This window comes from Corvus brachyrhynchos, unplaced genomic scaffold (genome assembly GCF_000691975.1).
Source record: "Corvus brachyrhynchos isolate BGI_N302 unplaced genomic scaffold, ASM69197v1 scaffold26, whole genome shotgun sequence".
Lineage (NCBI taxonomy): Eukaryota > Metazoa > Chordata > Aves > Passeriformes > Corvidae > Corvus > Corvus brachyrhynchos.
The window spans coordinates 13,899,946-13,914,967 of NW_008239324.1; the positions used below are offsets into that span (position 1 = coordinate 13,899,946).

The 15,022-nt window shown below is 36.9% G+C and overlaps 1 protein-coding gene across 4 annotated transcripts in view; it reads left to right on the forward strand.

Moving 5' to 3' along the window:
- Window positions 1–15,022, forward strand: part of DPY19L3 (dpy-19 like 3 (C. elegans)) — a 35,292-nt gene continuing 20,270 nt past the window's right edge. For all 4 annotated transcript variants that reach the window (XR_001864177.1, XR_001864175.1, XR_001864176.1 and 1 more), the window contains exons 1-9: window positions 1–84; window positions 995–1,137; window positions 2,629–2,762; window positions 9,157–9,247; window positions 10,099–10,220; window positions 10,424–10,569; window positions 12,237–12,360; window positions 12,821–12,955; window positions 14,601–14,732. Coding sequence is in view for 1 of the 4 variants with exons in the window: in XM_008638816.2 (XP_008637038.1) it covers window positions 1,035–1,137; window positions 2,629–2,762; window positions 9,157–9,247; window positions 10,099–10,220; window positions 10,424–10,569; window positions 12,237–12,360; window positions 12,821–12,955; window positions 14,601–14,732 (987 nt within the window). In the remaining 3 variants the exon portion in view is untranslated. The remainder of the gene's footprint in view (window positions 85–994; window positions 1,138–2,628; window positions 2,763–9,156; window positions 9,248–10,098; window positions 10,221–10,423; window positions 10,570–12,236; window positions 12,361–12,820; window positions 12,956–14,600; window positions 14,733–15,022) is intronic.

Sequence of the window (15,022 nt, forward strand, 5' to 3'; positions counted from 1 at the left end):
GGCAGCGCCGTGTGAGGAGCGCTGGCACCGCGCACAGCGAGCGGCGAGGGGATGAGCATCTTGCCTTTGCTAATTAATTGTCAGGTGTGCTACAAACCAGCTCTTCCAAACCGTAAGCTCGCGTAGTTCCCCATGTGTTTTCCCAGGTGTGTGAGGAGGAGGCGAAGCTAATCCGCTGTAAAAGCATTAAACAAAGTTACGTGGTTGAGGCGTGTTCCCTGCAGCGCTGCCAGCAGCAGCCAGTTACACCGGTGGCAGCGCAAGGAGCAGCTGTTGCTCGCTGGGGATGGAGCGGATTTGTGCCTTCAGGGTGGGATGGCATTGATTGCAGAGTGGCGGGGCGAGAGCAGTTCTGTGTATGGACCGTGCTCAGAGAGCTGAGCGCACCTGGCAGTTGATAGGGCAATGACTGGCTGAGCGTCTTGTCTTGTGATGTTCTCAAATTCTATGGTATATAAAACATCAAGCTTTTTTTTTTTTAATGTTGTCTCTAGTTTTTTATAACACGTGTTCTCTGGCATCGTTTTTGCATGTTTTGGCCCCCTTTATTGGGGATTTCCTGAAAGCCAGGGTTTAAATGATTGGCTTAATATTTTAGGCACCCAACTAAAATATGCTGAAAAGACTAATTTTTCTTTGAAGGGCTCAGACTTTTTAAAAAGGGGGAACCTGGTGTGCATTTTGAATCAAGAGCTAAAATAGTGAGGGCAGTCAAAATAATGAACCATTCTGAAAACCTGTTCAAGAATATGTAAAATAGTGAACATAAGTCTTTATAAACTTAGGATAATGCTTTCTATACTTTCACTTGCTCTCTGAGTGGTACAGATTTAAAGAAAAACCTTGCATTTTGGTAAGAGACTTTAGGTATAGTAGAGTTCTATAAGTCAAAGTCTGCGATGTCAGTAAGATGTGGTTCTATTTTCACATATTTCATACAGTATCAAGTGACTGTTTGGGTAGGAAGATGCATTGCTCATGTGTGTCCATTTAGGAGTCAGGCTGAAGAATAATGAATTAAAGTGACTGGCATCATGACAACCATAAGACAGAGAAGGGTTGGAAAAGGCACAGAAGCAGCTGAAGATCAGCCTTCAGAGGAGACAAATGTGAAGCCTGATGGAAAAATTCTGTCTGGTGGGTAATGAAAAGTGATGCTATGGCTTTTTAGTAGTGTTTAGCTTTTGATCTGTCCTAAGCACAGGTCAGAACTAGGTATGTACCAAATGCATTTCCATACTTGAATATCACAAAATTATTTGGATGACACAGAGGGTCTCATGTAGATTGCTGCATGTCAGTCTTGTCTCTATTTTAAAATCCTGATTTAAATTGGTGAGAACAATTCTTTTTCAATTTATTATCAGTGACACACTATCAAATTGTATGCAGCCATCCAAAGTTCTTGAAAGAATCCCAGTCCAAATCATTGGTAATGTAAAAGGATTTGAAGACAGCTGATGAGGTGTCTTCATCTTAAAAATAGGCAAGTTGCTTGTAAAATCTGAATTTAACTGCAAACTTTTGCTTTTTAATTTACAGGACACTAGTTCGGTAAATTTAAAAGAGAGACATTAAGTGTCTTAATTCCAGGATCTGTTTAAGTAATGAAATTCTGAAAGCATTTTTGTATGGAATTATAGCTTTAGAGCTGACAAAGTTCATTGGTTTTGGGGAGATTTTTAGATTAACTTTTTCTAAGGGATGTTTTGATCTAAATTCTAAATGTTTCTCTGCATTTGGGCAGGTGAAAGGAAAGTTACATGGTTGTTTCTGCACAAATACACTTAGGCTATATACAAAAAGGGAAAGTGATCATAGTTCTGCAGCCCAGCCCTCAGTTCCATGGACTTGCATGGTTGGAACCCTTAAGTAGATGTCACACACAGTATAAAATAGCCATTTCAAAGACACAATTCCAGATCACTAATCCATATTAAACCTTACATCAGCTTTATAAAAACAAACAAAAACCCCAACAAACTCAAGCCCCAGGAATGTAAGTGTACAGTGAAGGGCTGGAGGTACCTAGAAACACATCCTTTCTTTCCCATCATCCCATCCCTGATCTTGCTCTGATGTCAGCAGGAGGCCATCTGCAATTCAAAGCATGACACCATTACCAAAGGCTGCTTTGGCTGCTGCTCAGTCTCTTTGTGGGTATTTAGTGAGGCTTCTGAACCTTCACTGTTGTTTTTTACAAAAACCGAGCAAACCACCCAAAAAAGGAAGCCATTTTTAGACCTGTGAAGGAGACAGGAATTTCTTGCTTTGTGATCAGTCATCCTGTATTGATTGAATTTAAAAAGTTCTGGAAGATATTCCAAATCAGATATACAAATTAGTTATGGCATCGAGCTAAAATTGTGTAGGATCGTGGTGATCTTAAATTTAAAGTATACCAATTGAGGCACACTTTATTTCACTTTCTATGTAAATAAAATACTCTGATTTTCCTATATAGAAAATAAAAAACACATCTCCATAAAGATGTGTTAAAAGCAGGTGTCCTGTTACCTGGAGAATGTGAACTGTACTAGCATAGGCAATGTATAAATGGCTTTTCAAAATCCCTATAGGTTCAGTTATGTGTTTCACAATTACAGACTGAAATATTTTTCTTCCAAGATCCTACAGGTGGAAAGCTGTGGAACATACTCTCAATAACTGTTGGTGGAATTTTTGCCATCTCTCTTGGACTTCTTACTTCTGTTTATGTGGCTACACTGCATGAAAATGACCTGTGGTTTTCCAATATCAAGGTAACAGTCATTTTCCTAGTTCCATCAGTGCTTTTGTGGAGCATTAATATGAGCATTAAATGAAATTTCATTTGTTTATGTATTTGTCTTGCTCAAAACCAGAATATTTCTTTTCTAAAAATTCAATTTAAAAAAAGCTGTGCTTCCCTTCCCACCGTACTTCCTCGGTTCTATAAATACCTGTCCCCAATTTTTTCTCTAAAAATATTGCTGAAGAGCTCCTGTCTGAGTTGTAGCAATGGTTCTTCCAAATGTTGATCTTTATCTACAATAGAATTTCAACATTTTACTATATGTTTTTCTAGAATCATCTTACTTTTATCCAAAGCAATCTAAAATTAAAATAAGAACCAACAGTTAGAAGAAACAATATGCAAAATCCTGGCACACAATTCTTCAGTTGTATTTATACTGTGATACTGTAATACAGTTTAGGGACAATCTCTTGGTATTCAATACTAATTTTATATAATGTCATCCTAAATGTGCAAACCTCAAAACACATTTCAGCCATTCGCTGATGTAAACCCAACCATTCCCAAGACCCAGGACTGACTAGTTTTTTCCTAGAATCACTGCAGAGAAAATAATGCAGCTGTACCCATAGCTAAATTTAACCAGAGAAAAGAACAGGTGAGTCATTTCCCTTTCAAATGCCTAAAATTCATTCTGCTAGGTCTGTGTATTGTGTTATTCAAAAAATACATATATTTAACTGGAATAGTTGCCTTGCAATATGTCTTTTCTATGCTACACACTTTTTGTGTCGCAGAGACATTTATATTCCCCTAATACAAATAATTTGCATTTACTGAAACAACTGCTGTTGTATTATACATGCAGTACTGTGTCATACCCACCACGATCTTCCCTTGATGATACAGATAGATTGTACACAGTATATTGAAGGTATGCCTTGGGTTTGCCTTTTCCTTCCAAAAGCAAGCAGTGAATAATTTCAAGGTGTTGTATATACCGAAGTACAAGCAGGCATGGGCTTATGGCAATGTATGAACATAATGGATACAGCTTTTTTATTCTGTCAGACTGATCCAGAGGAGCACAAAGTTCACTGAGATAAGCAATTCTGTATTTGTAATTAAGTTATCCCCTCAGTGGATGAAACGCTTGTTTCATTTGATAATGATTGTTTTCATTTTAAGTATAATAGAATGCCACTAGATATCAAAACTGAAATAAACCCCCTTTGTTTTTTGTAGTCTGGATTCTGTTGTCTCTGTAGCTCTTATTTCATCCCACAGAGGTGATTGATAGCTAGTAACACTGGAACAAGAGCAATTTCAGCCAATTTGATGGAAAGATTTTAAAAAGCATTAAGTTCATCTACCAGCAGGTTAAAGGAGAAAGAGCTGCAGATACTCTCTGGTCTCACAGTGTCCCTTATTCAGTGGGATGTGATCTCCACCAGAGAATGCATGGGGCTACAGTGCTAATTTTAAACAAAATACTGCTTTAGGAGTAGTATGGGAGGAGAAGACTGTGTGAGGAGTCTGAAATTTCTTGCAAAGCTGAGGCAGGCAGGCTCATCCCAATATCTATAAAACAATACACAGATGTCTCTGTGCCTGTGTGTAGGAGTGTGGTCTCTAGGGGTATATACGTGTTTTTCAGCACTTCTGAATTGGCTAATCTTGTCATTACAGCACACAGTATATACTAAGAAAGATAAGACCCTAAGGAATTACATGGAAAATAAGTGGAAAGTTTGCCTTTTTCTCTAACATTTTATAGTTTGGCCAAAGCATATATTTTTGCAAATATTAGCTGAACTTTCAAAAAGTTTGAAAAGAGTAAGTTTTATTTTAGTTCATACTCCTGCCCAGATTCTCAGAAGGGAAGACTGTAGTATAATCTTTGCCCCAGAATTTCACAATTGCCTTGCTTAGTGAAATGCAAAGGTGATTTCATTCTATTTTTATTAAACATAATATATAGAATAAATGGATGTACTACAAATGCACATCCAATGCTTTATTAACCCCCATGCCTGTGGAATACCATAGTGCATCACCACTGCTCTGCAGCATAGAAAAGAAAAATTCTAAATCAATTCTATTTCCATATATTTTGAACTACTAACTTCAGTCACCCTAAACTGGCTACAAATGGGGCAGATTTGTGGATTTATGTTCCTGAAATCTGATACAAAAACTATATAACAATTTATTATCCCCCTGAACTTTATTCCTTTCATCCAATAAGCTACTATTGGTCACATCATAAGAATTCATGCTCAGAAGGGTCTGTGTAGCAACTAAATAATTAGAGATGTAATGGGAGACTTGTTTTGTCATCTTTTCTTTTACATGAAGGTACTCTTCTAATTGTACAGCAGCAGCAGCAGGTCTGCAGTGTTTTTCTGACACTTTTGCACCAGGCAGATGTTTGTACCTGCACCTTTTAGGTGCAAAAGATGGAATTTTTTTTCTGAAGACCCTAATGATACATGAACACTGTGACTGCATATTTAAAAAGTATGCGGTTGTACTCAACCCTAAAAATTGGAAGTAAAAAGAGTTCATTATGCAAAGTCATGATTCCTAACTCCTAAATAATTGGAGTCAGAACTTGCACACACACTTGCAGTGATTGCCTTTCTGTAATTTCAATTGCAATTCATCGAAAGCCAATTCTGTTTTGGGTGTCTTCCAGCAATGGTTCACCCAACTAGAAAAACTGTCTGGTCGTTGTTAAACTGTTTTGCTGTATTTTGAATATGGCTTTCAACAGTGCATTGATTTCAGCTGCTGCTCTGTGTGTGAGTCTTGTTCTTCTTTGCTGGTAAATGTGCCTGCTATTATCAATTTGCCATGGTCACAGGAGAAAGATGTACAATTGTTTTCTTACCAGAAAAACTGAAAAAAGCACGTCTTGAAAAGTGGTTTATGCAATGAAAGAGGTACACAATTGCTCCTTTTTTTAAACTTCCTGAGAGAATGACCAAAAAAAAAGGAAACAGAAAAGATTCAGCAAACGGCGTCACCTAGTCGGAAGCTGTGTTTGTGTCCCCTTCCAGCAGGGATCACAGGTTATAAACACTTACCTTGATCAAATAATTTTGAAGAAAAAATTTTGAATCCCTTCTCATATACATTAAACCAGCAAACATTTCTGTTTGTGATGGTGAAAGTCAAAACAGATTTGTTATCCAAAAATCCTTTCTCAGTTTTCTGTAAATGTTCTGGCATAACACATCTGAAATGGCTTGTCTATTTTCAGTGGTTTTCAGTAGCAGTTTAGTGGCTGCCCCTCCAGTGTAGCATCTTTTAGGAACAGAATCTGCTATGAAAATAACAAAATGGGGGGCCACCTCTCCTGTCAGCCATTGCATTGCTTGTTCAACTGCAAATTCTGAAGAAACTTTGAACAGGAATGAGCCAAGGCCACATAGCAAATTAATACTGTAAGAAAAACAGATAAACTTCAGACATTCATTTCTTCTTCTCCCCTTCTGAGTAAGCATTTAGATACTGTTATTGATTTTTCCTTTTTAAAATTGCTGCTTGCAGGAAGTCAGGAATAAAAATATAAGATTGTAAGTCTTTCAGGATAAAAATGCCAGGATTTAGTCTGTGATATGCTCGTATTTTCCCTCTTCACATTTTGAATACAAAACAAAGATTTTTGCCCAGAGAAGCTGTGTCTACCCCATTCCTGGAGGTGTCCAAGGCCAGGTTGTACAGGCTTGGAGAAACCTGAGATAGTGCAGGGCGTGGCACTGGATGGGCTTTAAGGTCCCTTCCAACCCCAAACATTCAATGATTCGATGAAGAAAGGCGGGGAAACGGGTAATGAGAACTGTACAAAGGGAATGCTCAGGCATGAAGGGAAGGAGGGCAGTCCGGGACTTTGGTAGTACTTCTCCACAGAAGTGCCTGTTGAGGTGTTAGGGGTACTTTTACTGTGGATCAGAAGTCTGATCTGGAACGTGCCATTCAAACAGATGGGCTTGAGGTTAACCAGCCAGGAGGGATGTCCAAGGATTAAATACATTTGCTGAAGGCTTGTTCTCAACTGGGAACGTTGACAGCAGCTGTGTGTTGAGTTTCTACTTGTACACTTAAGAAGATTTTCAAATCTTCCTGGTCTTAAATTGAAAAGCTAATAAATAGTTTCAATTACACAAATTTTGTTTTAGCTATGTCAAAAAAAGAAAAGTAATTGGAGCTTTATTTATGCTCAATATTTATAGAAAAACTCAAATTCAGACTTTGGCTGCTTGCTCAGCATTCTGAAGGAGTTGCTTAAGGAGTTTGAGGAATCCTAAGCTCTAGAATTTTGCACTGCCCTTGAGAGAAAGTCCTTGGTTGTGAATATTATTAGGATACAATTGCATAAATTGAAATAATATACAGCTCTCTGTGTGTCCCAGAGGACAGTGTTCTTTATTTTTCCCTTGGAATAGTGGTAACTTCTTTGTTAAAACCTCACAAAGTGAATATACAGACAGATAAGCATGTGCTCTTACAATGTTTACCCATAAGTCTGTGTGTTTTTATTGACATGGAATGCCAGGAAAAGTATAAATTGCTGTAGAACTGGAAAAGTATTTTGAGTGAATAAAACAGATGTTATCTTAGCGTGAAACAGATGTAAAACTCACTAGTGTTTGTCTCATAAAGTATAGCATTTGGTTGAATACAGCTGGTGCCAGGATTACAAATTAATCATGTTTGAATGCATTTTTGCTAATTAGATCCCCCTCTGTGACTCCTCTCTCCCCCTTAATAAATTCCAAATGTTAGCATTCTCTGGTTTTTTTTTTTTTTTTACTTTATGAGCATTTAAGAGTCAGCCACTTTTTGGCATTAGAAAACTTTTCAGTAGTGGTGAATTTGAAACTAGAGCTTGTTCAAAATCCAGGACTCTCATTTTGCCAAGTCTGTGACTTTTGGTATAATGATGGTTTATATGTCATAGGGCAGCTGGAGAGTTTAATGGTGAACTTAGATTGAATCACTTGTGCTTTTATCTGTTGACTTTTCTCAGACCAGAACTAATATTGGTTTGTCAACAGTTGACTTCAATAAAACACATGCTTTGAGATAAGAACCTATAATGGGCAGTACAGAAAAGAAGAACATGATTTTTTTATCTAGCTTTATGTTAGGTCTGAAATAGAATTGATTCTGCTCCAGCAAAAGAGTTGGGACTGTATGAGGAAGATGAAAGTCTTGGGGTACTGTGCAAGGTTGCATTAACCAGAATGGCATTCATAAGAGTCTCTGAAAAAGTAATACTCTGATATTTCAGTAACATTCTTTTGTCTAGAAAGATGAATTCCCAAGGTTATTTTTAGAAATCACATAAATTTTTTTGTGACTTGCATATACCACATACAGGGATTTCACTGGATTTTCAAATCTCAGTATAAACTTCCTTTAAGTGGGTAGAGACCTTTTATAACTTACTGCTTAGGAGATACATTTGCTGGGATGTTATTATACAAACTACTAAAAAGATCACTAATAATAGAATAATTCTGTATAAGATGTCTGTTAGTTCTCTTCAGACTGGTTGTTCTTGCAATCTTGTTTAAGTGTGGTTGCCCAGCATTGTGGATTTGTTAAATTTCGTTAGGTCTTCACAACTAATGAGGTAACAAAAGGAAGTGCATTCCAAAGCAAAGAGCTTTCAGATCTCACTAGACTCCATCTGCTGCAATATCAGCCAAGAAAAAGGCATAGTTTGGAATGTACTTGGTTTGAAGTGCACCTCGTTTAAATAATTTGAACATTTTAAAATTAAAAATAAGAAGTTCACCTAGCACTAAAGCCAAGTAAAGAGTCCCTTTTCTTTTCACCTGTAATTTAAGAGTGAGAGCGATGACAGCTGGCTTCCTGCAAGAAGCAGTGTTGAACAAGTGGGCAGCAGCATCCCCTGCCAGCTGAAATGTCCCTGGCATTATGGTGCAGCCCCCATATAGCACACTGAATTAATTGAGCCTTAAGCTGGCAAAGCCGTGGAACCCAATGGGATAACTACTTCTGGAAGAAAAGGTTAAATGCACAAAGCAAGGGTATGCAGCTTTACAGTCCAGCTGTGGGCCTCTGTGCCCATCTAAGCTTGTCACATTACAAAAAAGTAGTGAAATAGCCAAAATATTTCCAAGCAGCATATCAGAATCACAAAAAGCACGTACATTTCTCCAGTTAAAAGAGTCATTTACACCCCAGCCATTTGCCTCTCACCCTAATTTGTCCATGTATTTTTACCTTTAGTTGAAGTAAGTTGTGTAGAATAAGAAACCCAAAGACTGAAGCCTCTCTGGAGGTTGGTTTCCCTGGTGCAGCAAGAATTTGAGTTGAAGGCAGCTTTGGATGATGGTGAAAAGGAAATGGAAAGTGAATTTACTATTGAACTTCACTTGCAGGAGGTTGAAAGAGAAATTTCATTCAGAACTGAGTGTGGACTTTATTATTCCTACTACAAACAGATGATTCAGGCTGCTTCCATACAGCAAGGTATTGTAAACTGTAAAGTAAGTTTTGCAGCTATTTTTAGGTTTGGTTGGGGCTTTTTTCCAAATATAATTGAGAACAAGGCATACCATAACTATGAAAGATAGTGTAACAGTTGTACTGGAGACAGATTTATTCTGTTCATATGTCAGGGAGCCACTAAGTTATGGACATAATAAATTTCACAATAATGCATCGGTTTCTGTGCCACACCTTCATGAGCTGATGAAGGCAATCACTTTGAGGGACAACTTTCATATCTGTTGAGGTTCCAGCTTGCTGGTTTATTCAGTTTATTACTTCCATTTCTTTCTTCTGTTGTTTAATTTGAACTATGAGCTATTTGTGGGAAAGGGGCAATGTTTTTTGCTGTATTCCTGGACAGTAAGTGACACAGGAGCAGCTTTCAAGGAAATCATATACAGTGATCAGGCTTTCTGTGACAGTCTCATGTTTTCTAGATATTTAGCTGTTTCTCCCTGGAAATTTTACTTACACTACATGTTTTTCAATATTAACTTCACCTGTGATCAAAGTAGTGCCAAGAACAGTTCTCAGGATCCAGAATGTACCACAGATTCTGTGCTGGGGATGGAAGTATAAAAATAAATGTTTTATACATTACTAAATATATGGTACTTGAATTAGCACTGTGAGTCACATTTGAAGCAGGGAGACTGAAGACCTCAGAAGGTCATGTTGATTCAGAGGTAATGTGTTCTGAATCATTGACTCAAAGTTTGCAGTTTCTGATGAGAGATCCTAAAATACCTTTGAAAAAGTTATTCACTGTTCAAATGAAGATGGAGGGGGAAAATGACAATCTCCTATTTCAATTTCTCTTTATCATTAAGGTTTACATGGTTTAGTATATGACAATAAAACTGAATCTGTGAGGACAATTAACATACTTGAAAGAATGAATGTTTACCAGGAGGTGTTTCTCAGCATTCTGTATAGGATTCTTCCAATTCAGGTAGGCATTTATTTATGGCTTTAGATTGTAAGTGCATTATGAAGATTGTGCAGTGAATCATAGCTCCCCTTTGTAGATATTTTCTAATTAGAAATATTCCTGATGCCTTTTTAATTTGTAAAAGCAAAACCTAATTCATACTAAGTATAATCCCCGCCCCGTGAGTGTTTTAATGTCAACATCAGTATTCTTGTGTTTTACAGCAATACCTAGAGCCTGTTTATTTTTATATCTACACTTTGTTTGGACTTCAGGCAGTTTATGTCATTGCTCTGTATGTAACAAGCTGGCTTCTTAGTGGAACATGGCTTTCAGGGTTGTTGGCAGCATGCTGGTATATTACAAACAGGTAAGTGAGATTAAACATTCAATCTTTCTAAAATTGTACCTAGTTTCAAAGGTAAGGCATTAAAGCTTTAACTACATGATTAATTGGGCAAAACATGAAACTATAAGGCCTCTCTCCAGTTAGCCAGGAAATGGAAAAAATGTTGAAATAACACAAAATAATTAGAAAATAATCAGAAATGAGCTGACATATCAAACTGGGCTTTTAAAGTTTCAGGAAGTTTGAGTAGAAAATTTTGTCTTAAATTGGTCTCTGAAAGTGGACTAAGTCTTTCAGATGTGTCTGGAGCTCCAGGTGATGTATCCTGTCTTCTCCAGCCTAGGATCACTTAGGTGTTAAAGACATCTGCATGTAAGCCCTTCAGGTGTCTCCTCACTGCCTCACACCCAGCCTCCAGGGGTTCCTTCCACAACCTCAGCTCATCAGAAGTTCAGCTTCTCTCTCCCCTTATTCCTGTCAACATCTGCACTAACACTCACAGAAAAAAAAAGATGGTAATTGAGCTGTTCTAATGCTTTATCACTTGAAGAATTATCAATTTGGAGATAAAAACCTAAGAACTGGCTTTATGCCAGAAATAAGCTGCTGGCATGAAGCTAAGACTGGTGACATAGGCTGTTACCTGTAAATTAATCAAGAAGATAAAAGTACAGTCTTGGTTCTACTAGAAATGTTTGATATGTTAATGAGCAGCTCTAAAGGAATTTATCTGCAAGCACATCCACTACAGAATAATTATACGTGTATGGAGGCAAGATGTTTCTTCCTCCAAATACAAAAGTAATTAAAAGCCATGTGCAATGTACAGTATTTCACACATTTCTTTTATGAGGTCATCTTCTCCATTTACAGAATTTTTAGAGCAAATTTGTCCATCTTTTCTAATAATTGGTGAACAATGAGAGCTTGTTCTCCTTTATGCAATAGAATAAGTGCATGGAATGGATTTGGATAAAGACTTTCTGTCCAGATGAAGTACATCTGAGGCTACTGAGTAACTCCATTTAGACACTTTTTTCCTCCAGCTAAGCATGTCTGATACGTTGCTTACGTTCCTTTTTAGCAAATATTTTCTCTACACCAGGAAAAAGAGAATTATTTTTTGTTTTTAACTTTTAATTCAGGTTTTGCAGATGACCATTCTTTAGGGAATTCTTCCATCGTGTATTTCTGATGTTCAAAAGCTTCAAAAAATGACCAGAAGCTCGTAACCAATTTAGCTGTGTTCAAACTACTCAGAGCATTGGGAACACAGTGAAGATTATATTCTGTTTATATTCTTATATGTACATTTGTAAACCAAAAATTGAAGTAAAATGACGTGTGGTGGGGAAATGCACATGCTGGATTTTGGGAGTGCTTTTAGTTTGGGGTTTGTTTTTTCGTTTCTAAATTATCCAAGATGTGCTTCATAAATAAGATGTAATCCATAGTATATTTTTTTACAGTTAGTGAAGATTAAGTACATCATTTGAGATGCAGAAACAATGGATAACTTGCAGAACCTCCATTTATTTTCAGAGCCAGTCGTGTTGAAGGAACTGGAGTGTAGAGCCTCCATTTTTATAAATAAGGAGTTAAAATAGCACAAAGATGCCTGTCATTGCAAGCTCTCTCACCGAGCTTTTTCTTGATTTGAAATTTGTGAAACTCTTTGTTTTGTACAGAGTAGATACTACAAGGGTAGAATTCACCATTCCTTTAAGAGAGAACTGGGCACTGCCGTTCTTTGCTGTTCAGATAGCAGCCATCACATACCTACTCAGAACTCATTTACAGCCTGTTCAAGAAGTGAGTATTTCTGACAAGTATGACTCAATAAAATTAGTAACAGAAAACTGTCCTGATCTGCAAGAATTAAAGCAAATGGATGATAACAGTTTCTTTGACCAACAGTTCTTAAGTTACTGGTCCTCCATTTGATGGAGTAACTGCTATTCATACCACAGTAAAACACGTATTGCATTTTAATCTGTGGGCTGAAACTATCTGAGATCGCACTGTTTTCTTGCAAGTGGTACTACAGTGATAAACCATAGGCATAAGTCAAGAATTTCTAAGTCAAAAAAATGTTTGTTATCCTCTAAGTTGTTACTGCAGTTAGAAAACTCAGTGTTTTAAAAGTGGTTTTAAAATAAAACCAAATTAAGGTGGGTTTTGGTTGGGTTTGTTGGGGGTTCTTTTTGCTTGATGTTTGTGTTTCAATGAAGGAAATGATAAAGTTAAATAAAACTTTGTTCCCTCCTTCCAGAGACTTACACTTACGGCTGTATTCATAGCAACATTTCTCTTTAGCCTGACTTGGCAATTTAACCAGTTTATGATGCTAATACAAGCATTGGCATTATTCATACTGGACTGCTTGGACATGCTTCCCACAGCAAAGGTAACTTTCTGTTTGGAAATAACCTGCTTTTGGCTTTTTGCCTTCATAAAACCAAAAGTCTTGAAGGTATTTTCCGAACCAGTGGCCTTGATGCCCAGAGTAATACAGATTGTACAGTGTGCCTTGTGCTTTGAATCCTGCAAGTGTAAAAATGAAGGATCAAAATACCATTTCTGATTTTTTTTCCCACTTTATGTAGTCCATGTCTATTTTATTTTTGTCTACTTTTTCTCAGACACTATTTGACACTTTTAAACATCATCCTAACAGTTGATCTGATACCACAGCTTTAGTGTGGCCTCCTGAAGTTGCCAGAAGAAAAAAGTACCACAAGAAATCTTTGTGTAAGCTGAAGTCATAGCAGTGTATGAATTTTGCCTCAAGCATTGTGCATCCTTGTTTGCCAGTCAGGGGCAAGCTCAGTACCACAAGGAGGGGGAAGCAGAACACCAGTTTGCTGGGGAGAAGCAATTGTCTTGCCTACATTGACATTCACCACAAAATAACAGCATTGCCCCTGCTGCGTTGCTGAGCTGGATAAGCCAAAAAATAAAACAAGTCTTACTAAGAAGGTCAAGGATCATTGACAGTCAATCTTACAAAACAGAAATGTACTGCAGAAGATAAAAAACACTGTCTTTGACATTAACATTGCTGTGAAATTCTACCAAGATCATTTCAGGCATGGCAAAAGCTTGCAATGGTTGAAGAAGGTTTTAACTTTAGAAAAGGTTACAGGAGGATGAAGAGTAATTCATGTAAATTCATTTTAAATTTGAAGCAGACTTGAATTTTATTGATTGTATTAATTTAACTGAAATGAGTATGGTGGCTGCATGTAAAGATAAATGTGGCTTACTTAAGTTTCTGAACTCTTCATTATATCTGCAACTGCAAGCTCAAGTCAACATTTAATGTGACTGGTCAGCTACCTTAAAAGTCAGCAAATTACCAGCTTCATCCTGAGTTATACCAAAACAGACTTACCACACCACTCTTAGTCTGTACTAATTTTCAAAAGAGCTCTACTTAGAAGTGCTGGAGTTTGTTGGGCTCTTTGGTATTGATTTACACCACTGCAGTAAGACAATGCAACTCGGGATCTTTGTGTGAGGTGAAATGTATGTTTTGGTACCAATGTATCAGAAAATCAGCTGGGGTTTAGTGTTTACATTGAGCTGAACACTGATAATAGTTTAGCATAACCTGAAAGGGATTATACTGAACTATTACTGCAAAGTTTAAGAAGGCAGGTGATGTTGGATTGCTGAACTGCACTGAGCAATAACTCATTAGTCATAACGACATCTCAGAGGCTACAGAAACACTTGCTGGACGAAAGAAAATAAAAACATCTTCCAAATATTAAGTAATTAATATTTTCCTCCAACTGCAGTTATTTACTTTATCTGCTTGACTGTAGGATCAGGCTTCTTTGGGTATAAAATGGGCATAAAATATTAACCTAAGTATAGTTCAGGACATAAATAGAAAAAGGATATAGTAATGCCTTTAATGATTTACTGCAAGATGATATGTTCTTTGCAAAAATAATTGATGTTGAAATAAATTATAAAGCATATTGAGAGAAAAGCAGCTATGACTGTAGAGTCTTCTAGACATAAAACACTCATTATTGTTACAGGTTACATGGCTTTATATCATTCAGATTTCTGGATTACTGCTGGTCTGTGTCCTACAGTTCTTCAATTCTATGATTCTTGGATCATTACTGATAAGTTTCAATGTTTCTGTCTTAATAGCAAGAACAATCCAGGTAGGTATCAAAATATTTATGTAGTACTAAATAGAGTATTTATATATATTTGTGTGTGTGTGTGTGTAAATAAGTAATTTAAATGCATTATAATTTTAATTTACTAATACTAATTAGAGGAATTACTGTAGCATACAGCAACCCAAACATTGCCTGATCAAATAATGAATTCCATTACACTAACTGCAGCTTTACCAAGCACATCAGACATTATAATTCCATGACTGCTGTTAACATTAATTATTGTGCAAGCTGCAGTTTGGATCCTGAAAAAAAAATTGTGTAAATGG